The sequence below is a fragment of the Callorhinchus milii genome, unplaced genomic scaffold (assembly GCF_018977255.1).
Source record: "Callorhinchus milii isolate IMCB2004 unplaced genomic scaffold, IMCB_Cmil_1.0 Scaffold12, whole genome shotgun sequence".
Classification (NCBI taxonomy): domain Eukaryota; kingdom Metazoa; phylum Chordata; class Chondrichthyes; order Chimaeriformes; family Callorhinchidae; genus Callorhinchus; species Callorhinchus milii.
Window position 1 is genome coordinate 14,967,171 of NW_024704753.1, and position 24,910 is coordinate 14,992,080.

At 39.4% G+C, this 24,910-nt stretch overlaps 1 protein-coding gene across 1 annotated transcript in view; it reads right to left on the reverse strand.

The window, feature by feature from the left end:
* Nucleotides 1-24,910, reverse strand: part of LOC103176662 (MICOS complex subunit mic25a) — a 125,692-nt gene that overhangs the window by 94,963 nt on the left and 5,819 nt on the right. Inside the window, exons 3-4 of the mRNA XM_042339702.1 lie at nucleotides 23,347-23,413; nucleotides 19,642-19,786 (exon numbers count right to left, since the gene is read on the reverse strand). Coding sequence (XP_042195636.1) covers nucleotides 19,642-19,786; nucleotides 23,347-23,413 — 212 coding nt within the window. The remainder of the gene's footprint in view (nucleotides 1-19,641; nucleotides 19,787-23,346; nucleotides 23,414-24,910) is intronic.

The window sequence follows — 24,910 nt, forward strand, 5'->3', positions numbered from 1 at the left end:
CACAAACAGTCATGGATTGAAGTGACCAATTTTTTTTTCTTGAAAGATTATTATTAGGCATGTGGAGTAAGGAGATTTGCCCAAGATTTCACCCTGCTGGGAATCAAACCCAGGTCTCTCGCTTGAGAGGCGAGTGCTCTAACCACTGTGCTACAGGACTCCACAAATATTCTAAGGAATTCTAAAATAGGCACAAAAAAGATCTTTTCTCTATCCCAAAAGTCGATAGACACACCTCTGATGAGCTCTCACTAGACATTTCACTGGACTGTCAGTCTAGACTATTAATCTCAAGACCCAATATTGGGCTTTGAGCTCACATCCTTCTAACCCAGAAGTGGGGGAGGAACAATTCCAACTGAGCCACACTGACATCCTAAAATACTAGAAAATCAGCACTATTTAAACATTCCATTAGAGCGTAATCTTAATCAAAGCAATTATTTTCTTTAAAATAGGCAAGACACATTAAATGACTAAGCCTGAACAACAAAGTCAATAACAAAAATCATTGTCACATCTTAGGGATATCGATCAGATCCACTGGCATATCAAAGACTACCACATTTCATTTGGTTGTCTGTCTGGTGAAGGAACAATATTATTGTAGCTTGTATATGTATTAAATTTAATTAGCTTAAATACCTTTCAAGTTCTGAAGCAGAGATCCAACACACTTTAAATAGAGAAATGTAAGCCTGGAATAAAGAACGGGTCAATCCAAAACACTTGTCCAATTCAAGCTCATGTCATTAGATAATGAACCGATGTGGAGTGTTGAATCAGTTTCACCTTAACAATTCTGTTTAGGTGGATGCTCACCTCAGAAATCGTTTAGTCTCTTTGGGAGGCATTGGCTGGGTAGATGCTTAACGCTGTTGAACCCAACATTGTGAACAGGGGAATTGGGAATTGGTTCAAGGCGGTTGTTTTGCTTCTGTCCATTTCCTATACACGCAGATGCTACAGCACTTAGATTTGGGGCACTGACAAACTGAGAGGCGATTTTATCATTCTTTTTCTTTTGCTTTGCCAGGGGATTGATGACTCCTATGTTGAGGTTAGCATTAAGCACCTTGTTAAAAATTGTTTCTCTATTCTATCCCAAAAGTTGATGGATGCACCTCTGATAATTCAGCACTCATTAGACATTTCACTGGACTCTCAGTCTAGACTATTATTCTCAAGACCCAATATTGGGCTTTGAGCTCACAACCTTCTAATTCAGAAGTGACTTTTGGGATAGAATAGAGAAACAAATTTCAACAAGGTGTTTAATGCTAAAATAAAAAGCCAATGTGTTTTGTATCAAATTCTTCCAATTTATAGCACTGCTGAAGTTCTGTATATTTTGCTGTAACATGTCATGCCTGAATGCCCAGCTTTCAAACAATCTACAAATGAATGAAAGTGACCACCAACCATTTTATAATTTTTACATCTTGAATTTCATCCAGCTCACGGGATGGTGTACCTCCCATGTCACACAACAATATCCTCATCATCAGTGTATAAACCGATCCTGACGCAGTGCCAGATCTTTTTTAATATAAAGGCAGGCTCTGAGGATGAAGGGATAACAGACAAAGAAAAATGGATATAAAGCATAATAGAAAATAACAAGGGCTAGAACGCCCTTGCACATGCTGGCGCCAAACCAATTCCAGATACAACATTTCCGTAATTGAACTCAGCCAACCCTGGATACAATTTATAATTTTTTCTGCAGTGTGCTTCCTTTCAAAAGGAGTCAAAAGTGGTCCTAGCATCCCTGCACTGGAATTCACAGATCATTTAACTGCTCTGCCATCTGCTACAGGATACGTAGAGGTGAGCCGATATAGAGGAGGAGAAAAGAAATAACAAGCTGGACTAGAGCCAAAGCCATGGTGAGCACCTCATGCCACAGTCACGGCCCATTACGCTATGGGTGAGGTTTCAACTCACAGGCCGTGAGCACAATATCTGCATGGGCAAGTTCTGCAGAGTGTAGGAACTGTGGTTTGTCAACAGTAACTGCGGTAATTTAAGCCCTCATTTAAAAGCACTGCCATATCCATATTTCTCAAGCTCAGAGAAGGCAACTTAAGCTTCAAGAAGAAGCAATATGAAAGTCAGAATCCCTTTAAAATAATTAGTTTCCAGTCTGTTAAGGCCTGACTCAGTTGATAGAACAGTTGCCTCTGGGGCAGAAGTTAGTGGGTTCAAGCCAATCCAACACTTGGGTTTGAGCAAATCACTTATGCTGACAATACAGTACAGTATTAAGGGAGCATATTATTAGAGATTTGTCCTGCAAATGAGAAACTATTTTCCTGTTTAGGTAAATATTAAAAATCCCATAACCTCAATTAGAATTAGACTGGGGAATTTTCCTGATGTCCTGCCCGATAAGATGGAGATCCCCACTGAGAATCGGTGCTTCCACATTCACTGTGCGTATACACAGAAAGACATGTCAGATCCATTAGAGCTCCAACACAGTGACTGGTGCAGGAAGTTTGACACAATTGTCACTTCCTGCACAATGCGCATGTGCAGCAAGCAACATCGAAGGCTCAAAAATATAGTCACTACACTTTATAGTAAGTGTGTGAAAAACTTTGAGATGTTGATGAAGCGATAAGTAAGTCACAATATCAAGTGCAAGGATTATGATATTATTATTAGTAATTAATTACCAGGAAATCAATCATTTTGGATTCCAGTGCACTGACTTGAGTTTTGATAGGATGATGGAGCTAGTGACATATATAGAATTTGCGGGGGGAAGCAAATGTTGAAGTGAATACCCAACACTGCACATTATCACAGAGATTCTACTTTATTTCTCACTCATTCAAATTCACCAAACCGGATTAATTTGTCATTCTTCTCATTCCAGTTTGTGGGATATTGTTGGTACAGATTAACTGCCAGATTTGCCTACTTAACAGTCACAATAATACCCAATTTGTGTGAAGTATTTGCAACCTGATAAGCTATCAAATGCAAGTATTATTTTGGAATAATTTCAAAAGAATTGTAACCATCTTCCATCCCCTTTGACTTCTTTTGTACATTTAGCTTTTTTAAAAAAAATAATGATTAATGAAAATATTAGGCGTATTGGCTTCAAGTAGCCACAGAAGATAAACTGTAATAGATGTGAACAAATATATTTCAGTAACAGCTGTACATTTGAGTTTAGCTCCAATAATATAGCAGTTCTTTCAACACAATACCCACAAACCCTATTAGCATTCATAGTTTCAACAAAACACTTAACAAATGAATAGAATAAAACTAGGTAATTATTTTGGAAAACAGTGCCAATTATTAAAAAGTCAAAATTGGGCACATATATTATTTCTGGCACTCAAACGTTTATTTATTTTAAACACTTAATTTAAGTAACTGGTTCAAACGAGCATCAGTACAGATCAGTTTCATTCTTCAGATAATAGAAACAGTTTTTAAACCATGCATTAAATTGCAAATTGATGTTTATAAAACCTAACAGATGATATAACTGCAATTTAAAAGCAAATAATTAGTAAACAATGCATCTGTAGCATAACCACTTTTTGAATGGTAAATTGTTAAATATCTTTCTTTGTAACATTTATCTTCACTTGAAATTCAGAATATAAAAAGTTTTGAAATATACAGTGTGTGCTGAAAATACTAGCTTAAAATTAATTTTCAGATCGATTCAGTCCCAGGGTACACTGGTGGACTTCAATGCTATACACAATGGTACACCCACATGCCAGAAAGAGGGAGTCTTTCATGAAATGAAGAGAACTTGGGGAGAATTTCAATCTCTCAGCTCTTCAGGATGTCACCTCTCCATCAAGGGTAATAATAACAGAGATCAGTCAATGGTCTGCTTAAGTAGATGTGGAACACAATATAACATAGGAAGGAAATCACTTTTATTCATTGAATAGGAAAGTTACTGCCTTATTTTTCAAATACTCGCAATATTTCATTGGAAAGAGCTTCAGGGTAAAAGATCTTGAATGAAATGATTGTGTTGCTTGAGTAAGACAAATTCATCAAAAGCTAAGTATAGTGAAAAGCCTGTAAATACTCATATGTTATACATTATAAACTTTATGTAGTCGTTTCTATTGTTGTGCTGTATCAGAGAATCTCATTTCAGGTACTGAAGTCCATTAAGACCATCATCACCTATTTTGTTGAATCTGTTAGTACACATCATGTGACAGAAAAGAGTAACATACAGCTTTATCACAGAAGTATTCAAGTGAAAGAGATGGAGGAATTTGGGATGTAATAAAGGGCCTTTTATAGACTAATAGCATGTGAGGTATATTCTATATGAAGAATAATGGATATCCCGGAGTGAGGGGCTCATATGAAGTAATGAACTGTGACAGCCAAGCTAAAGCATCTGAGACACTACTCCACATTCGTGCATATTCTAGTGTTTCAGTAAAATCATTGGCAGAGACATGGCAATGGGTATGCCATCACTTACAAACATTAGTGTGGAACAAAACAGGATTGAACCTTACTGAGTCTTCTGAATAAAACACGTTTGTGTAACACAGACTTCACGGAAACCAGTTTCCTACAGAATATTTATTTTTGAAAGTCAGAACTAAATCAAAATTATGAGTTTTGAGAAGAGGGAGAAACTCTTTCCACTGGCAGGTGGGTTGGTAACCAGGGGATTTAAGATAATTGGCAAAAAAAAGGGAAATGAGGAGACTTTTTAAAAAAAATACAAGAGAATCATTACAGTCTGCAATGCACTGCCTGAAAGGGTAGTGGAAACAGATTAATTAACACTTTCAAAAGGGAACTGGATAGGTTCTTGACGAGGAAAAATTTGCAAAGATTTGGAGAAAAAGAGCAGTGGAGTGGGACAGATTGGGTAGCTCCTCCAAAGAGCTGGCACAGGCACAATGGTCTGAATGGCCTCTTTCTGTGCTGTAATATTCTACGATTCTATAAACTAACAAATGCAAATTAGGATTTCATAGATCCTCATTGATTGCATTTTGGATTCCACTTTTCACTGACAAAGAGGAAGCATGTTAAAAAGAAGTGCTGAATAACTAAATTTATGTTCATAAACACAATTGTTCATTGTTAGGAGGAATTTGATGCATTTCTTTTGTACTTCACAAAAATACAGTGGAAACAACTTATGCCTGACATATTGGGGGCGGCCGTTTTGTCCAATTTACCTGGCGTCCAAGGTTGACAGAATTAAAGTCTGTAAAACTGCCTTTTTATTTACCATTATGAGAAAGTCTCTCCAGTCCGGCTAAAGTGGCTTCCACTGTACATTGAATTCAGTGAACTTGACAGGATGATGGAGCTTGAAAATTCATTTTCACTGGCATAGACAGATAGATCCTTATATCTAGCCTTTTCATGTGCATTAGAACTTTTCTTTTTCACTCTGTGCATTAGCTTGTTAAAATTGAAATTCCAAATCAAGTTTATCATCTAGATCAAGTATTTGCTAATTGTAAACTAGTTATGAACAGTTAAATTGGACTGTCTTTAGAAATCATTGACTTTGAATGGATATATTTTTCACTCTCTGCAGAGCACAAAAGTACCTTCTTCACATCTAGAAGAGTCATATTTAAAGTTGTATTCCCCCACAAAATCAAAACTGTAATTCATAAAATTCAATAGCACTTGCCATAAGAAGTTAATCCTGAAAATCATAAAATCAAATCACAATTTTACCCTGTTCGGTTACAGAGATAAGAACTAAAGTCTGTTAAATTGCCTTTTTATTTACCATTATGAGAAAGTCTCTCCAGTCCTGGATGATAATGTCTCCACAACAAAAGAGCATAAAATCGTTTAGCTGCAGGTTCAGTGCATTATGGGCTTAAGTAGAGATCCTCACATTTGTGGGATATCATCCGTATTGAAATGCAAAGACGTCCTGCTGTCAGTCAGGAAGAGCAAGAAAGAAAGGAGGCACCCACTCATAAACGAGTACAGCCACAGATGCCTCAAACAAGTCGATAATATAAGCCTGCATTGCCAGCAAATCTGGCACCTAAACCCAGAATTAAACTGGTTAAGTACTTTGACGCAGCATGTGAACAAACACAGCAGTTAGGCTGATTAAGGTGCAACTTCTTACAGTTCTGCCAGTGCTTTCTCTGAAGGCGCCACCTTGAAGTTCTGCATTGGCAATAAACAATGCTTCCACAGGACCAGGCTATTTCTACAGTTCAAAGATTGTTTACCGCAGAAGATCGTCCAGAAAATAACGCTGCATACACATTTGTATTTTGCTGCTTGCCCTGTTGAAGCTACACTACAGTGTAAAAACCTTTGGCTGGCTTTCGTCTCCCTAACTCAAAGGTGCCAAGGCCAATTCTAGCATGTTCCAACTGCTATCTTAACAGCTAACTCAGACTGAGAGAAATCAAACCTGCAACCTTCTGGTCCACATTGCTTAGTATCACACCAGACCTTTACCATCGGGCCGTGAGACAAATCAATTTTCCGACAGGCAATGCAGAGTTAGTCACAATAATGCGCAGAACTGCAGCGCCTCAAAACTTGCCACATATGCTCTTTCCTTTATATTCAGCCACACTGGACAATCGTTTGTGACTGTAATGAATGTTCCCGCGCTGATTAAAGCAAAAGCTTGAGGTTGCTTGCTTCAGGGCGAAACGCACTGGAAGATGCTCGATGGCCACCCGTGGAGAGGTGGCAGTGTAACTAATTACTTACTGCAGCTGAATTCATTTTGAGCCAATAGATTACTGTATCTTGGCGATCCTATCTACAAATAACAGCACACAAACTAGATTAGCCCACTTCTGAAGTTGAAACTACTTACCTGAAATTTTAAAGGAATACTCCAGGGTGGAATCTTGCAAAAAATATTTGTGAATTTTTAATGCTGCTAACTCCAAGGTCCCAGGATTAAGAAAGTAAATTTGTTTGAATACACTTGTGTTTCATACACAATTTTTTTTCAATCAGATGAATAATTTAAAAACCTCCAATTATGCAGCTAATCTTTAAAGATACAGATTTTGGAACTAAACACTGTTCATGTGCATAACACATCTCTTAATTTTGAGAATTTGTTGGCCAGGAAGGTTGCAACTGATTTTGTTGATTTAGATGAACTCCACCTTACTCAGCTAGTCCGGAACCTTGGCGTCTTGTTTGTCTCTCAACTATCCTTTCTATCCTATATCCGTTCCATGACCTGCTCTGCCTTCCTCCATCTCCGCAACATCGCCCAGCTCTACCACTGTCTTACACCGCAGGCCATCAAAATCCTCATACACGCATTCATTACATCGAGGCTTAACTATACAAACTCCTTGGCTTGTCGGCCTCCCCAACTCCTCCCTCCATAACTGCAGATGGTCCAGAACTTTGCAACTCGTGTCCTCTCCCGCACCAGTCTCCGTGATCCTATCACCCCCATCCTCGCCCAACTCCATTGGTTTCCCATCACAGAGGATACAGTTCAAAATCCTGGTCCTCACCTTCAAAGCCCTCCATGGCCTTGCTCCCCGCTACCTCTGCGACCTCCTAACCCCCTACCACACTGACCGCTCCCTCCGCTCAACGGGGTCCGGCCTGCTTCACGTTCCCCCATCTCACCCGCCCCATCATTGGCGGGCAGGCCTACTGCCACTCTGCCCCCTTCCCCCCCCCGGAACTCCATCTCACACTCCCTCAATCTCGCCCACTTCCTTGCCTCCTTCAAGACCCATTTCAAGACCCTCCTCTTCGACCCTGCTTTCGGTAACCATGCTTACCCGCCTGACCTCTACCCTCCCCAATCTTGACCCCCAGCTTGGGTCCGAAACTCTGACTGTCCGGCACCTTGGTACATTCTCCCGACGTGAAAAGTGCTATACAAATGTAATTTTGTTGTTGTTGTAGTGGCTGTTAGAGGTACAGATCTCAAACAGGGGCTAAGGTAAGGTTCTACAATTGGCCTTGGAGCCTCTGGCCACGGAATGGTGGTGGGGGGGGGAGAGAAGGGAATTAGGTAGGTTGTGGCTTCTCGATAATCCCGTTTTTGTTGTATCAAGTAAGATGGAAAGAATTCACATTTTATGGCCCCTTATCATACTGAAATGTTTCAAAGCACACAGGTAATTACATCAAATATAGTGAATGCTTTTGTAGGCAAACTCAGAAGACTGTTTTAATGTCTCATCAAAATACGGCACCTCTGACAATGCAATGCTTCCCCTACCACTGTATAGGAATGTCCACCTGGAAGATGAGCTCAAGTCCTAACTTGTGGACTAAGTCATAACTTTCTGATCTGACATCAAATACAACCATTGACCCAAGCTGACATAATGGTTTGAAACAGAACTGTACAATCCAACTAGTACAATGTGACACTAATCAGTCTTACTTTTATTTCCTTAAGCTTTAGGAAGGCCAGAAGGTGTATGATCAAAGAAGTAAAATACCCAGCTTCTCCTTCTGTCCGTGCAATGATGGAATAGTCAGTTTTGCTTTCCAGGGGAATTTGATATCCTCATTATAAGTTCTTTGCAATTTTAACACAGAAATATTAACACTGGATGTTGGTCTGGTAATTAGTAGCACTCTTGCTTCTGAGGCAAAGGTTGTGGATTCAAGCCCCACGTCATGACTTTGAACTCATATAGTCTAAGTTCACTGTTAATAATAATAATAATAATCCTTGCATTTGATATAGCGCTTTTCACGTCGGGAGGACGTCCCAAAGCGCTTCACAGAACACACTGTAAAGTGAATTGACTGTATATTTGTGGGCGAACGCGGCAGCCAATTGCGCACAGCAATGTCCCACAAACAGTCGTAGATTGAAAATGACCAATTTAATTATTGTTTTTGGTTTTGGAGGGATTACTATTAGGCTCTGTGTGGAGTAAGGAAACTTGCCCAAGGTTTCGCCCTGCATGGAATTGAACTCAGATCTCTCACTTGCAAAGCGAGTGCTCTAACCACTGAGCTACAGGACTCCACCTAGCAGTACAGGGCTCTGCTGCCTTATTGGAGGTGTTGGCCTGTTCAGGTGTATGCTAAAGATCCTATGACATATTCAACAAGAGAAGATAGTTCCTCCCAGTAACCTGACCAACAATGTCCCAAATAAAATTGATCATTCACTTCATGACCATTTGTGGAGCATTGTTATGCGTAAAGGTGGCTGCACTTTCACCTACAAAATCAAATATACAGTCACTACACTTTACAGTATATTATGAGAAGCACTTTGAGACATCCTCCCAACGTGAAAGGAGTTATATCAAATGTATGGATTATTTCTCTTCCAATCACACAAAAAGGTAAAGGCAGCTAAAAAAGAAAAGCAAGGATAGGGTAGAAACAGAAGATAAATATTTAATTCCAAGTTGTTCTGCTCCCCTGAAAGGTGTAGCCCTTTGAATGTGGAATTTTCTGACCCACAGCAGAGAACAATCCTGTCTTTCGGTCAAACCACAGGGGATGTTACATGTTCCGAAGAAAGGAGACATGAACAAGAATTCTTTCAATGTCTAGAATTTAAACATTGCTGCAGACTCCTAAGAGGCTGCGAAAGCTAACTAATTGTCCTTCCTTTCCATATAGTTTTGCCACATCCATCGAGATATGTGCATTTCAGCAGAGGTGGAAGCTGTCAATGGATAGAAATCAGGGGCAGGGACCATGGTTGCTAAAACCATTCGTACCAGCATTCAGGCTGGTCATACTTATCATACTGAAATGTTTCAAAGCACACAGGTAATTACATCAAATATAGTGAATGCTTTTGTAGGCAAACTCAGAAGACTGTTTTAATGTCTCATCAAAATACGGCACCTCTGACAATGCAATGCTTCCCCTACCACTGTATAGGAATGTCCACCTGGAAGATGAGCTCAAGTCCTAACTTGTGGACTAAGTCATAACTTTCTGATCTGACATCAAATACAACCATTGACCCAAGCTGACATAATGGTTTGAAACAGAACTGTACAATCCAACTAGTACAATGTGACACTAATCAGTCTTACTTTTATTTCCTTAAGCTTTAGGAAGGCCAGAAGGTGTATGATCAAAGAAGTAAAATACCCAGCTTCTCCTTCTGTCCGTGCAATGATGGAATAGTCAGTTTTGCTTTCCAGGGGAATTTGATATCCTCATTATAAGTTCTTTGCAATTTTAACACAGAAATATTAACACTGGATGTTGGTCTGGTAATTAGTAGCACTCTTGCTTCTGAGGCAAAGGTTGTGGATTCAAGCCCCACGTCATGACTTTGAACTCATATAGTCTAAGTTCACTGTTAATAATAATAATAATAATCCTTGCATTTGATATAGCGCTTTTCACGTCGGGAGGACGTCCCAAAGCGCTTCACAGAACACACTGTAAAGTGAATTGACTGTATATTTGTGGGCGAACGCGGCAGCCAATTGCGCACAGCAATGTCCCACAAACAGTCGTAGATTGAAAATGACCAATTTAATTATTGTTTTTGGTTTTGGAGGGATTACTATTAGGCTCTGTGTGGAGTAAGGAAACTTGCCCAAGGTTTCGCCCTGCATGGAATTGAACTCAGATCTCTCACTTGCAAAGCGAGTGCTCTAACCACTGAGCTACAGGACTCCACCTAGCAGTACAGGGCTCTGCTGCCTTATTGGAGGTGTTGGCCTGTTCAGGTGTATGCTAAAGATCCTATGACATATTCAACAAGAGAAGATAGTTCCTCCCAGTAACCTGACCAACAATGTCCCAAATAAAATTGATCATTCACTTCATGACCATTTGTGGAGCATTGTTATGCGTAAAGGTGGCTGCACTTTCACCTACAAAATCAAATATACAGTCACTACACTTTACAGTATATTATGAGAAGCACTTTGAGACATCCTCCCAACGTGAAAGGAGTTATATCAAATGTATGGATTATTTCTCTTCCAATCACACAAAAAGGTAAAGGCAGCTAAAAAAGAAAAGCAAGGATAGGGTAGAAACAGAAGATAAATATTTAATTCCAAGTTGTTCTGCTCCCCTGAAAGGTGTAGCCCTTTGAATGTGGAATTTTCTGACCCACAGCAGAGAACAATCCTGTCTTTCGGTCAAACCACAGGGGATGTTACATGTTCCGAAGAAAGGAGACATGAACAAGAATTCTTTCAATGTCTAGAATTTAAACATTGCTGCAGACTCCTAAGAGGCTGCGAAAGCTAACTAATTGTCCTTCCTTTCCATATAGTTTTGCCACATCCATCGAGATATGTGCATTTCAGCAGAGGTGGAAGCTGTCAATGGATAGAAATCAGGGGCAGGGACCATGGTTGCTAAAACCATTCGTACCAGCATTCAGGCTGAACTCAGTATACGCAAATCTTCAAACACGGGACCTTAGGGCCTATGATTTTGTGCTGCACCAGCGATACCTTTACCCACTAGACAATCATTTTGTTCAGGTCTATGTCATTAATCCAAAGAATTGCTCTGCAGTTAAAAAGAGAGGCACCGTTGTATTATATTCACACCACTCCTCCCCTATAACTATGTCTGAATGGATTTTTTCTTATATACATTCTTACTCGCTTATTCTACTCTAATTAAATTCCAACTGGTCACTGTTCTTGATGAGGAAGGAAGAAAGAATGAAAAGCTGAATGCCTTTTTGCATTGCTTCTTTTTTTTAAAAAACTCAATTTGGCTCTTGTTAACCCATTTTAATTTTCTTTTATTTGACACATAAGTTGCAGTACCTGTGCTGTTGGTCTATGCTCCTTTGATTCTTACATGTTTTAAACATGTTTGTCTTTGACGGCTATAGGACCAGCTTACAGCACTAGCTGCCCAGCTACACAGTTACCCAGCGTAAATATCTTGTTAACTAAACTAGCGAGCACAAGGCTCATTGCTGCCGGCTTGTACTCATTAGCTAGCTGGTGGGAACCATGATTTTACTGTTCATTATTCCAGCTTCTGCATCCCACTCTTTGGTTACCAGGTCAGCAACAAAGACAAAGAGAGGAAAATGTAGCTTTGTATCTCCCAAAAGCAAACGTTTTGGGAAATTGCAAGCAATTTCAGTCAAGAATTCCACTTTTGCGAGGCAACTTAAAGAGCAGGCAGCAAGTTGAGAAGAAAGGCACCACACCCTATCCAATCCATACCGTATTTGCTTCCTGTTCCCCACCCACTCAACCCCCACCATCAATAAGGGAGCTTTCAGCCAATCCATGTATGCTCTCCATCCCAGAGTCCCTCTTATTTGAACCTCCCTCCCGTCAAAAAATAGCCTTAAGACTGCTTTGACTGTGCTTTCAAGCCTTTTAGGATCTCCTCTCCGCTCCCCCTCACCTCCCTCCTCGGGGGCAAAGTCAATTACGTGAAGCATTTTGAGGCATCTTTCTAACATGAAAGGCTGATACACATTGTAAATTTACAGTGTGTTGTATTTTTAAAAATAACTGCTAACAACAACAAAATTACATTTGTAAAGCGCCTTTCACATTGGGAGGACATCCCAAGGCGCTAGACAGAAGTACGGAAGCTGGGGGTCAGAGTCGACGAGGGTAGAGGGCGGGGGGGAAGCAGGGAGATCGAAAGCACTGTCGAAGAGGAGGGGCTTGAAGATGGGTCTTGAAAGTGTCATAAAAGATCTTTTATATAAAAGGTGTAAAGAAGGAACGGAAATAAAACATTCCTTTGCACATTAAAGCTTCTTCTTTCAAACGGCTGAAATCATATTGAAAGATGTGAAATGTAACTTTGAAGAAGAGATAAACATTCCAATCAAGATCCGACCAAACCAAAACGGGGAATAAATGAGGCATTTTAACTCTACGTACAAATAAGCAAAAAAAATTACAGATATTAGGCAAAATGATTTTCACATACTCTCTGAATAGAATACAGAAAAATCAAACCTTTTTAAAAGTGAACAAATTGATGTGTATTCAATGGATTAAATGACTTCAACTTACATGGTCAAGGGAACTGGTCTCTGAAGAACCAACCTAAATGGCTTCAGTGCCACCTAGTGGATATTCAGCAATACAAATTGCCAGTTTCTCCCATTTTTCCTTTCCGCTTCTCCCAAAGATATCAAAATGACTGTTGTTTGAGGAGAGTACCACAGATGCTGTTTGGTAGTTCGTGGCCATTTTTGATGTATGAATCTTGAAAATAAGTGCCAGTAGTCAATTTCATGATGGGAGTATCAGAGCTGAGCCCCAATCCTGTCTTTACGAAATGCCTACACAGTGCATGAGTCACTAGATAGCAATTAGAAGTGGGAACTCTGGTTGATATTTTCCCCTCTGCAGCTCAAAGCGTACTGAGATATCATACACATCATAGTCTTGCAGACTAGGTATCAAAGTTGGGACTTTCTAGGTCTATACGGCTCAGTACCATACCACACAATGACCCAGTGAGGTACTGCGTCAGCTCAATTATTCTATCTCAACCATCATAAGACTATATCATATCCCTGGACTTTGGTTGCTAATGGCCATTTCCCCAGCAGTTAGGCAGCAGATTATTAATTGCCAGCAAAGCTTGTGGCCTCCATGGCTTTTGACACAATAAAAAAAATGATAATTGTATTTCAAATCAGCAGCTTCTGCCCTCAAACACAACAAAAGATATTTAAATCTGAAATGGCAACATTATCTTCTTCACTAGGGATCATTACTGTATTTTTCTGCAACGGTTAGAAAACTGCTGAAACTGCAAAGGATTAGATGCGATTTCTAAAGTTCCACTGCAACAAAGGAACAAGTAAACATCTCTGCCTATTTATGTTTACTAAGCACTGTATATTTTGAGTCATTAAAGCAGCATCAGTGACTGACTGTACTGTACACTGACTGCTGGAAGAATACTTCAAGTTTTATACTTTATATAAAATATTTTTTTTATATACTTAGATACTCAATCCACGACTATTGTAGGACAATGCCGTGCGCAACTGTCTGAAATGTTTCAGCTGAGGGTGAAATCTTTCTGTTAAGGTAATTTCTAAATGGTTTTGCCTGATGAGTTAGCCAGACCAATTACACTGCCACTTTACATATGAATGGATGCTACGTTTCTTAATGAATCTGAGCTTCCTAAAACAGTACTTTTTGCAAGAAGTTAATATTTTGTTCAACACGTATTTTGTCAAGCCACTGCCCACAAAATACACACTAAATCCACTTTTTAATAAATCCTGTGAAGCGCTTTGAGATGTCTCAACTTCGTGGTAAGGTGTTATATCCATGCAACGATTATTATTATTATTTCTCCTGAGAAGCAAATGTAGAAAACTGAGCATGCCCCATGCTGTCATTTATTACGGGAAAGAACAATCGTACCAAATTAAACTGCATTTACTGCTGCCACTGATTTGATTGATTAAACATGGTTTTAACTGTTTAAAAGACCTGTTTGAAAGAAACAAATAAACTGTCCTCTGAACAGGCGGGTTGGTGTCAAACGGCATCAAAAGCTCTCCAACAACAACTTGCACTTATATAGTGTCCTCCATGCAGGGTAATGTCTCAGAGCTCTTAACAGTAGCAGAGCCGGGGGAAGGTGGGCGTAAGCACGGTCGAAGAGGAAAGTCTTCAGGTGGGACTTGAAAGAGGGGAGAGAGGGGTCAGGTGGAGGGACTGCGGGAGAATGTTCCAGAGTTTTGGGGCGTAGTGGCTGAAAGCGCGACTTCCGATGGTGGGGTGGAGGGTGCAAGGGATGAGCAGAAGGCCTGTGCCAGTCGAGCGCAGGCGCTGGGTGGTGGATTGGGGAGTGAGGAGTACCTTGCTCAAGTTCATTTAAAGAAAAGTCCAACTTAAAAATATTTTGAACTTTAAATTTGTATATAAAACATTGATTTTTTTTAACATTTCAGACAGCACCAATCAACATGCTTTTGTGATTGATTTGCATTTCAAGGGGAAGAGAGGGATGAGTGAGAAGAGAAATAGGACTTTTTTCTCTAAGAAAGCAATATTTTATAGGGCAATAAAGGTCAGAGGAGGGGAAAAAGAGATTGAATTGCCTTTCTGGGGAATAAATTATACTCCTGGAATAATGTGAAGGAGGATTTCTTTACTGTCGGCTGTATTTGTGGAGACACACAAGTGCAATATACTGTAGAATGTTTCTGTCATGAGCACTACCATTTATAACTTACAGACAGTACAATGAAGACAGACAACAATCTGTTCAAGTTTAAATTTCCTGAGCAGTTTTAAAATAAACAACACAAGCATATAATATCCGGCAAGCAGTTTTTTTTCCAAAAATCATTATCTGTTTCTAGATACCGCAGATGATTTATTCAGATGGTTCTTCGGGCTGTAGCTTGACCTTTTGAACACAGTACATTTTATCTCTTGTACTTTGAGTACATGCAGTTGTGTTTTGTGTACTATAAGAGGACTCTGGAGTTAGTGACCCATCACTGGGGCATTCTGGATGTGTGCATCTCTGCATTTTGACGCATTTCTAAACAAATAACCATTTTTTTAATAAAAATCCCTTCTCTCTCCTCTATCCCTGCCTGTTTTCCTCTCCTAAAGGTGCTTACATTAGAGCACAGTTCCATGTTTGCACACCACTCTCTAGTCCCTTGATTCACAGTGGTACTTTAGGTATGATCTTAGGTAGAGCACTGGCAGATCATTCAAACATGACACAGAGCCTGACCCTGACCTCACCCAATATTCAGATACTCACTTTCCATGAGGGAATCATTGAATAACAAATCAGTATTCCCTTGTTGTTTTCTCAGCTCTCTAGCCCAAAACTCAGAGGTATTTGAATAACTCACAGAGTCCCTAGTTAAGATTAGCATGAACATTGTTTTTTTTCAAACAGAAACCTTAAATTTATTAGTGTGTATATATAATTGTACCATACTGTGACCGTAAACCTTTATACAGTAAACCAATAATCAGTTGAAAGCTAACAAGCTGGGATGGGAGTGGCACTATGAGTAAACGCACTGTTCTTTCGCTTCAGAGACCTGGAATGAAAGTGTCCACTCTTCAGGCTGTCAATGGGCAGTGTCAGTAGGAACTAAACAGAAAACAATAATTGAGGATAAACAAGAGATCCCCCCCACCCCAACCCCGAAATACAGCACCCAGATTTTTGACCCTCAAGCTACAATAATAGCTATAAAAAACAGAAATTAATTTTGGAAGTGTGCAAAGATTTATATTCCAAATTTTATATTTTTTGATAAAACTTTCAAATACCTGAGATTGATTGAGGATATTACTGATTTTTTGGGGGGATAGATTTAAAGTGAGCACACCGGCATCATTAGTCAAAACAAAACCTCAACACACCTTTTTCTGCATAAAGAAACCAGTGCGAGAGTCAGTGAGAGTTAAACTTCAATTTACGCTGTATAATGGACGATTTCTAGGTGCAGCTGACAGAGCTCATTCAAATTCCTCACACATAACCTACCAATGAATTTGTATTTAACGTTGAGCATGTGCTAGGGTGGAGATAAGACAGCAACATATGTTATGCCAGTCAAACACAGTGTGTAAAACATCACCTTCTCTTTCAATCCATGTAAACCCTCACACCAGTTTACCTTTTTTTAATAACAGACAGATGTCAACCAAAAAGAGTTTGGGAACAAGAAATAAAAATTACCATCGGGCAGCATAAATAAATTGGATCTGGCTAACTACAAAGGGAAATTATTCTGTTTACATTATGGGTTGCTTTCAGTCTATAAATGTCTTGAGTTGAATGGATTTCACCGAATGCGTTTTTTTGGCAATTTTTTCCAAGAGTATCATAAGAATCTGGCAGCTTTGTATAATATGGCCTACGGTTTATCTAAAACGCCATAGAAATTTACATCGTAGAAGAGGGCCATTTGGCCCATCGAATTTGCACAAGCTCTCAGAACAAGCTGCACTTTAAATCCCACTGCAGTGGCCTATCCCCACACGCTTTCAAGCCTCGAACTTTAATATACCTATCTACTTCCCTCTGGAACTCACAAGAACATTAGATATTTATAGTTGACATTCTTCCTTCACCACTGCATCTCAAACATTTCAGAGAAGCAAAAGTACAGCTTAAAACATGAGAAATCAGTTGTCACTGCAACAGAGCCATACAGACCAAGACATTCCCAGTTCAATCCTTGGTCTATGCTGAGCTATCTGATTACAGATGTGGTAGCAATTGGGACGCACCAATTTCCTCAATACTCCTGGTTTGAGAATTGTAAATAAAATGAATTCAAGCAGTGATCCCATACCTGATCGGTGCTGCTAAAAAGTCACGATAAGGAAAGGATGTGAAATTGCCTGTCAATTCTCATTGTCTTGTCTCACCGGTGACAAACAGCTACCACACCCCAGTATGATGGGAAATGTACCCATGCAGCTTACCAGTATGAAACAGTTCCAAGTTTCATTGACAAGCCAGGGAGCCTATTGAACCATTAAAACTGCGTCAAATTAACAAAAGTACATGGCTTCACCAGATATGCTTCATCTGAACCAGTCAAATCCCAGAGATACCCAACAGAGAACATTTCACTTTCCTCAGAATAAAATATTTGAATGAATATTCGAGCACAATAATATCAATTTAACAACAAAATTGCATTTATATACCGCCTTTCACAGCGGGAGGACGTCTCAAGGTGAGGGATAATTTAAGTGTATAGTTTTCTACATCTGTGTGGTTAATGGACACTTAAAGTGTAGATTAATTCCCCTGTTCTCACATTTCAAAACTCAGATTTACTAATGGATTGCCGAAAATATGGGAACTAATGGTGAGTTGAAACGCAGGGGTGAAAGAGAGCCCAGGAGAAATGGGCATACTCTATACAAAGAGATGCACATCATATGTCTGAGTGAAACATTTCATTTTACACCACAGTATATAGTTATATTAATAGGGCTCAAATAAACTGAGCTAGATAAGGAAGAGTTTTACAAGGTAATAAATCAAGAAAACAGAATCTCATCACATTACAAAACAGCCTCCAGCAGAAAGACTTAGATGAACGTGCAGAATTCAGGACGAGAAGCCCTTTCTCTTCCCTTTCATATTATTCATCCGAACAGTTTGTAATGTGCCCTCAAGATCAGATTTCATCCCTGGTTTGGCTTCTCTTCAGTCCCACAGAGATTTACCAGAGCGTATTAACAAGAAATACAGCTTCCAGGGGCCATTTTTATAAAATTGGAAAAATTGTTTTGGTTTCCTGATCGGATTAGTTCATAAAAATAGAATTTTCTAGGGCTCAGACAGATTCCTTGCATGAGCAATTGAGTTTCCTCGGTGCAAAAACATATCTCTCCCCCACCATCCTCTCCCAAACGACACACAACTTTCTGAATCAGTACTTTTTCCATTAGAGAGTATTCCAACTTATGAGCACTGGGCTGCATATGGCCCAGAAGGTGTATTGTTCTAATATATGTGTAGTGCTAAACAACTATAGCACAAGAGTATTTATTATTTAGCAATATAACTTTATTGTAATGTTTCCTTCCTTTCTTGCGCTATGCTGACAGTATAAGAGGAAGATGTTTAAATCTAAGCAGCAATCATACTGGAAAACTCATTTTTTAAATAAAATAACTACTTTTCCCGCTTATTAAAACATTAAAAAGAAATGGCAGTATGAAAATAAAAATCTCAGGCACCAAAACATCCCAACTCAGACACAACTATTTGAAATCACCTGAGTGTAGTGTATAAAGGATAAAGTGTAGATATCTGAATCCAACTACATTCAGATATAATGAATATCTTAAAACCAATGAGGTCAGCAGATCACCACCACTTATGTAAACATACACTTCATTCTGTCCATAATCAGATAGGCACATTAAACTCTATCCTCTTTTTTTAAAAATAGTTCCCAGTCATAGGCTTTTCATAGATTATTACTAGAGAGCAAAGTCCAATTAAATATTAAAACAATGCTTCACAGCAATTCATCATTCTACCCAATTTTACCAACATTGGTGTAATATTACAGCAGTTAGTCTTAGTTAGTATTATAGTATGCAACAATGATCCACAGGAAATAGGGACTTGACTTTGTTTGTACTGATATTTTGTGTTTTTACAGAGCCCAGATTACATTGCATTGAAGGGCAACCTTTTTGCCAGAAGTCCAGCCGCAGGCAGTCAAAAGGAGCCAGTGATTTTTGATGCACACAAGCAATTAAACCATTAAAATTAGATTAGTATCAAAAATGATTATTCCAATTTGGACAACTTATTTGGAGAAGGTTCTAGTACCCAAACTGTATACGTTTTAAAGACAGATTCCTCCAATGCAATCTCTTATACTAAATTGCAATGTTGTTAGCTTTCTGTTAGCTCCTTAATGTGAAATAGTATAAATAACTCTATTCTAAAGAAAAGAAACAGACCTCGAAATGAATTCCGAGAAAATTATTTTCAATATTCTTTTGAACGGACATCTCATCCCCACCCGCTCATTAGGAGACTTTAACCCATACCCAACCGGACGATGATCGAGCGGGTGAGAAAATCTTCAACAAAGCAACACAAAGTGAGGTCGAGGAGGAGAAAACAAATGAAAACCATAGATCATAGCCCCTCAAAGGAGCACATCAGAACATCAATGTAATGCACCTTTCACCAGAATCAACTTACCAACTGTTCGACTTTTTGCCATTCTTCATTTGTAGTCACTTGTTCCTTGGAAAACTCCTCTTTCAGGTATTCATCAATAACCAGTTTTTCCCCTCTGGTAACCTTAAACATCTTTCCTTCTGTCACTGCATTCTCCTTTTCATATCTGCAATACAGGGTTATCATGAAGCTTCCAAAAGTAGCTTAATCTTCACACCCTTTCCTTTTCTCCCCACTGCCCTCCACCTGCTATAAATACAAACTGTATCTAACCATATGGCTTCCTCAAGCTGGGACAGGATAGTCAAGGACATGGATGAACAATTATCACCCAACTAGATTAGTTTTGAGTCAAACACACTGTTCCTTCTCCCCCTTTCACCTTCAAAAATGTTAAGATAGAGAAGCAGCTGTCATCCTATGTGGTACCAACTAACCCCACCCTATGAGCTTAATAAATAATATAATAATCAATCATATCATTTGATATAGTGCCTCCAAGGTTGAAATGCCTTAAAATCACTTTGCTGAAATTCGCTGTGTAGTACAGTAAATGTATATTTGGAAGCTTTAAGTCCTGTGGAGTCCTGTAGCTCAGTGGTTAAAGCACTCGCTTTGCAAGCGAGAGACCCGAGTTCAATTCCAGGCAGGTCAGGGCGAAACCTTGGGCAAGTTTCCTTACTCCACACAGAGCCTAATAATAATCCCTCCAAAACCCAAAACAATAATAAATTGGTCATTTTCAATCTACGACTGTTTGTGGGACATTGCGTGCGCAATTGGCTGCCGCGTTTGCCCACAAATATACAGTCAATTCACTATATATATATATATTCTGTGAAGCGCTTTGGGACATCCTTCTGACGTGAAAAGCGCTATATCAAACGCAAGGACTATTATTATCATTATTATTTAAATGTCAGGACAACAAAGGTTCAAAAACAAGAAATGTATCCTATGAAAGGAGTACAATTTCTTTAAATGGGTAGCAATACCGAGACGCGTTCATCCAACAATCCCAGCAAACTGAGGAAAACAATACTAATTACTTATTAGAGGTTTGGGAAATAAATTTGCTACAAGCTATGCATTAAACAAAAATGAGCATGTCCATGAACTCAACTTTACAGCTACTTTATTGAGGAGCAATAGCTGCAATCCTCAAGGGAGACAAAACAAAAATAGACAATGTTGTAAAATAGAAGTCATGAGCAGCCATCGGTGAAATTAAATAATTACACATGGCTAAACACAAAAGCTATGTTTGTTTAAGAAGAAAACAAAAGAACAATGTCAGTGATTAAAATCACATCTTTACCAGATGCCAAATGAACACATGCTGAAACACACACTTTTAAACACTATTAAAGTACAATCCATAGATTAACATCTGTATACACGAGTTATGTTCACCTTGAAGAAATCTCTGAGACATACATTTGGAAACAAAAAGGGACCAGCTTTAAAGAGCAGAGACTGTATACTTATTCAGGCAATTTTAGATCAATTTATATACCGTGAAAATTGCACGGTCATTTTCAATATTGCAAAAACTACAATATAATAGAAATTATCATTAATAATGTAACAATAATCCTTGCATTTGGTCTAGTGCCTTTCATATCAGGAGGACATCTCAAAAGGCTACTGTGTATTTTGTAGGCAAGCACAGCAGCAAATTTGCACATAATATCCACACAAACATCAATGAAATGAATAACCAAATTTATCTGGGGATACTGGGAGAATCACACTCTTTTTTTGAATAGTGCCATGGCATCTTTAACATCAGCCTGAACAAGTAAATAGGACCTCAGTTAAATGTCTCATCCAAAGGACAGCACCACCACTAAACAGCACACCCCAGCGCAGTACTGAAGTGTGATACAGACTGTGATTTCAAAGTTCCAATGAAGGGCTTGAACTCATAACCTTCTCGCTCTTAGCCAAGAGGGCTAACAAATGAGTCAAAGTGACACCTAAAAACTAGCTTTCTTTAGCCAAAGCTCGATTACATTAACATCCAAGAAAGACTAAATCACAAACTAAACCATGCATTTTTTTTACATGCAGAGTAGTCCATGCGGCAGGTAGTCGAAACAGTTCGAAAGGGGGAGAGGGCAGACCATTGGTAGGTACCCTGCGGTGACGGCCAGCTACATCTGACAAAACGCCTCGTCACCAGCCCTGGCCAACAACCATCAGGTGAGGGCCTGGCTCAGGCTCACTCACGCTACGATCAGTGACTATATACTGCAGGACAAGGTGAAGTTTGGCTCAACCACGGCAAAGGCCAGATGGGGCCTGACCCCGGCAGGAGCCGCTCCGGCACAACCCGCTCAGGGCGCACCCACCGGGTCGCCCATGAGCGCACCCAAAACTGACTGAAGTAAGGGTACAGAAGGACGCTCAAGGTGTAACCAAGGAGCAGCCCGGCAATGTACGTATGGTAAATATGTGAGTGTACGGTGCACATCGGGGCACCTTTCGAAAGCGGCAAAGCGAGCCTTATCAGGGTGTGCGCAGGCGTGGTGTGGTGAAGGAATGTACCATAAACAACTGAATGTTTTCTGTATCGAGAGAAAAGGGAAAAATTTGTAACAAAAGATGTTATGTTTGTTTTGGATTTCTGTTGTACTAAATATTATATGTATAAATAAATACATAGTTTTAAAAAACAATGCATTTTTTTTTACAAGGAGTTATTTTGTGACAGAAGATGACAAATGGATTTCCTTTCAGTACATCTGAAAAGTTATTGTGTGGGGTAGTTCCTAGAATTACCCGACTTTGTGGAAGTTAACCATTATGCAGCAATCGAGGGCATCAACAAAGAGATTGTCACTTTAAATAATATCAACTAGCTCAATCATGAAGACTGGGGTGGGGAGGGGGAGGGGTGGGAAGCAAAAGGAGGAGTGATGCACATTTCCCCAATGGACCACTGAACAAGTCATTGCAATGTGATAAACAGCTGCTTATAATGCTTTTGTACTTTCTGAATAGGTCAAATATCAGAATCAACACAAGAGTTTATGATGCCAAAATTTAAAATTTAAGCTTTGAAATGCTCGAGACTCCTGCTCTAACCCTGTGCCATGAACAAGTGTCATTTGCAATTGCAGAATTCCAAGTTGGAGACTTTTGCAATTTAACTCTGGCAACCAGACAGCAGATAACTATGATTGAGACATTGCAATGGTTCAGTATTCACTAGTTTCCCCAAGAGCTTTAACAAGATTGGCATTGGGAATGCTTGTCTGCAGTTATCAAGGTCTGACTTTGATCCCTTCTAGTCAATATACAGAATAGTTTGCTGTTTTCCATTCAGATAAGACAAAGGACAGTTGAAGTAGATAAGCTTGAGAGCAACATTGAAATAACCAGCACCTTAGTGGGTCAATATTTTCTACATCACTGAGAAATCGGGATTATTTTACAAAATTATTTTACAAAAATAAAGTCAGGTGATAGGATGAGACATTAAACCTATTCAGACGGACATTAACGATCGCATGACATGGTCTCCAGGCCAACCATCCTACTTACAAATTCGACATTCATTCACTTCATGGTTGTTTGTGGGAAATTGCTATGCTCAAAATGGTTTCTGCGATATCTTGGAAACACTGACATCATAAAAATGCAAGAATTATTTTTATAGCAAAGAAAATGTATATTACAGAAGTGTTTTAACAAAGAGATGATTTGGCAAATATCTCCTACCTCCTATACAACTCCTCTTCCACCCCAGGATGCTTTGGGACTTTGTTGTCAGCCCTTTGAATACCTCCTACGCAAAGGAAAAACAGGAATATTATTTCAGACGTACTAATCAATTCAGGTCAACAGGACCTCGGTTAAATGTCTCATGTCAGCACTTGCCCGGCACTATATTGAAGTGTGACCTAGACTACAGGGCAATTATAAGGTTGACTTTAAATATCTGATTTCCACCTCACAAAAAGTACTTTTCTTCCTGCCCATATCTTTATACCAGGCACAATCATTTCAGTTAAATATCTGCATCAAGCGTTCTGGGACGTTGCCCTGCATGAGGGGTGCTCTATAAATGCAAGTTGTTGTTGCATATGAGCAGTCCGATTTCTCTATTTTCCAAATGAAAACCTCTGGTACAAGATACTTCAGCGCAGCAAATTATCTGGAGACCTAGCCTGCCCCCAAACAGTGTTAATTGTAGGATTGGCATCGAGCGCTGGGAAAGGTAATGATCTGTGCTGCTAACAAGTGTTTCTTCGTGACAAACCCAATGAACACATCTTTGGAGAAGGTCTTCGAAAGCCATCTCACTGGTTCTCCAACAACCACTACCCTTGACATTTCTTATCAGTCTGGAAAATGATACAAATTATACAGAGGCAAGGGAAGGATTTATATTGAAAGTACCTCCCTTTCGAGAGACATACCATAAAGGGAAGTAAATAAAAAAGATCAAAATAAAAGATGCACGCTGACTTCTCAAATCAATACAGCTTTATGATCTGTCCTCATGGGACTTAATATTATCAGAGTATTATGCACTCTGCATAGGTCATTTGATGAGACACTTACAGCTGTTCAATGTGATGTTATTTTGCACTTGGTTGAGGTGTCATCTTGGTATCACTCATCTCTGGGTCAGAAGGTTGTGAATTCAAGCCTCACGTCAGGACTTTGAGCTCACAGTTCAGGCTAACATTCCAGCTGGGGAGTGCTGCATTATTAAAAGTGCCAGCCTTCAGATGAGGCATTGAATCAAAGTTCTGCCTGCTTGTTCAGGTGACCATTAAAGATCCCAAAGCACTTTTTGAAGAGTGGAGTTTCTCCTGGAACCTGGCCAACAATCTTCCAATTAGATATTGTCATTCACCTCCCAGTTGTTTGTGCAATACTGCTGTGTGTAAATTGCATAAGTATTGAACTACAAATAAGTTACTGCATATCACAGCAATATCTTATGAAACATTTTGGGATGTCACAATATTAATATATCAAATGCAAGGATTTTTGTCATAAAATTCCAAAAGTTCCAATTCCCAATCATTTAATGTGTAAAGCCGCTGTGAAACAGAGACAAAAACACCAAGAAGTTTCAGGTTCAGTCTGTTCTGGGTCAGCTGATCTCAGCTGGACAACAATAACTGTTCTCACTGTATCTGCGCTGGAAGAGGAGAAAACTCAGGCAGAGTGCCCGCTCCTGAATGAAATGTGCAAGTGTGTGGATACCAGACAAGATCATAAGAACATAACATAAGAAAATAAGAAATGCTACACGAAAAAAGACCAAGGT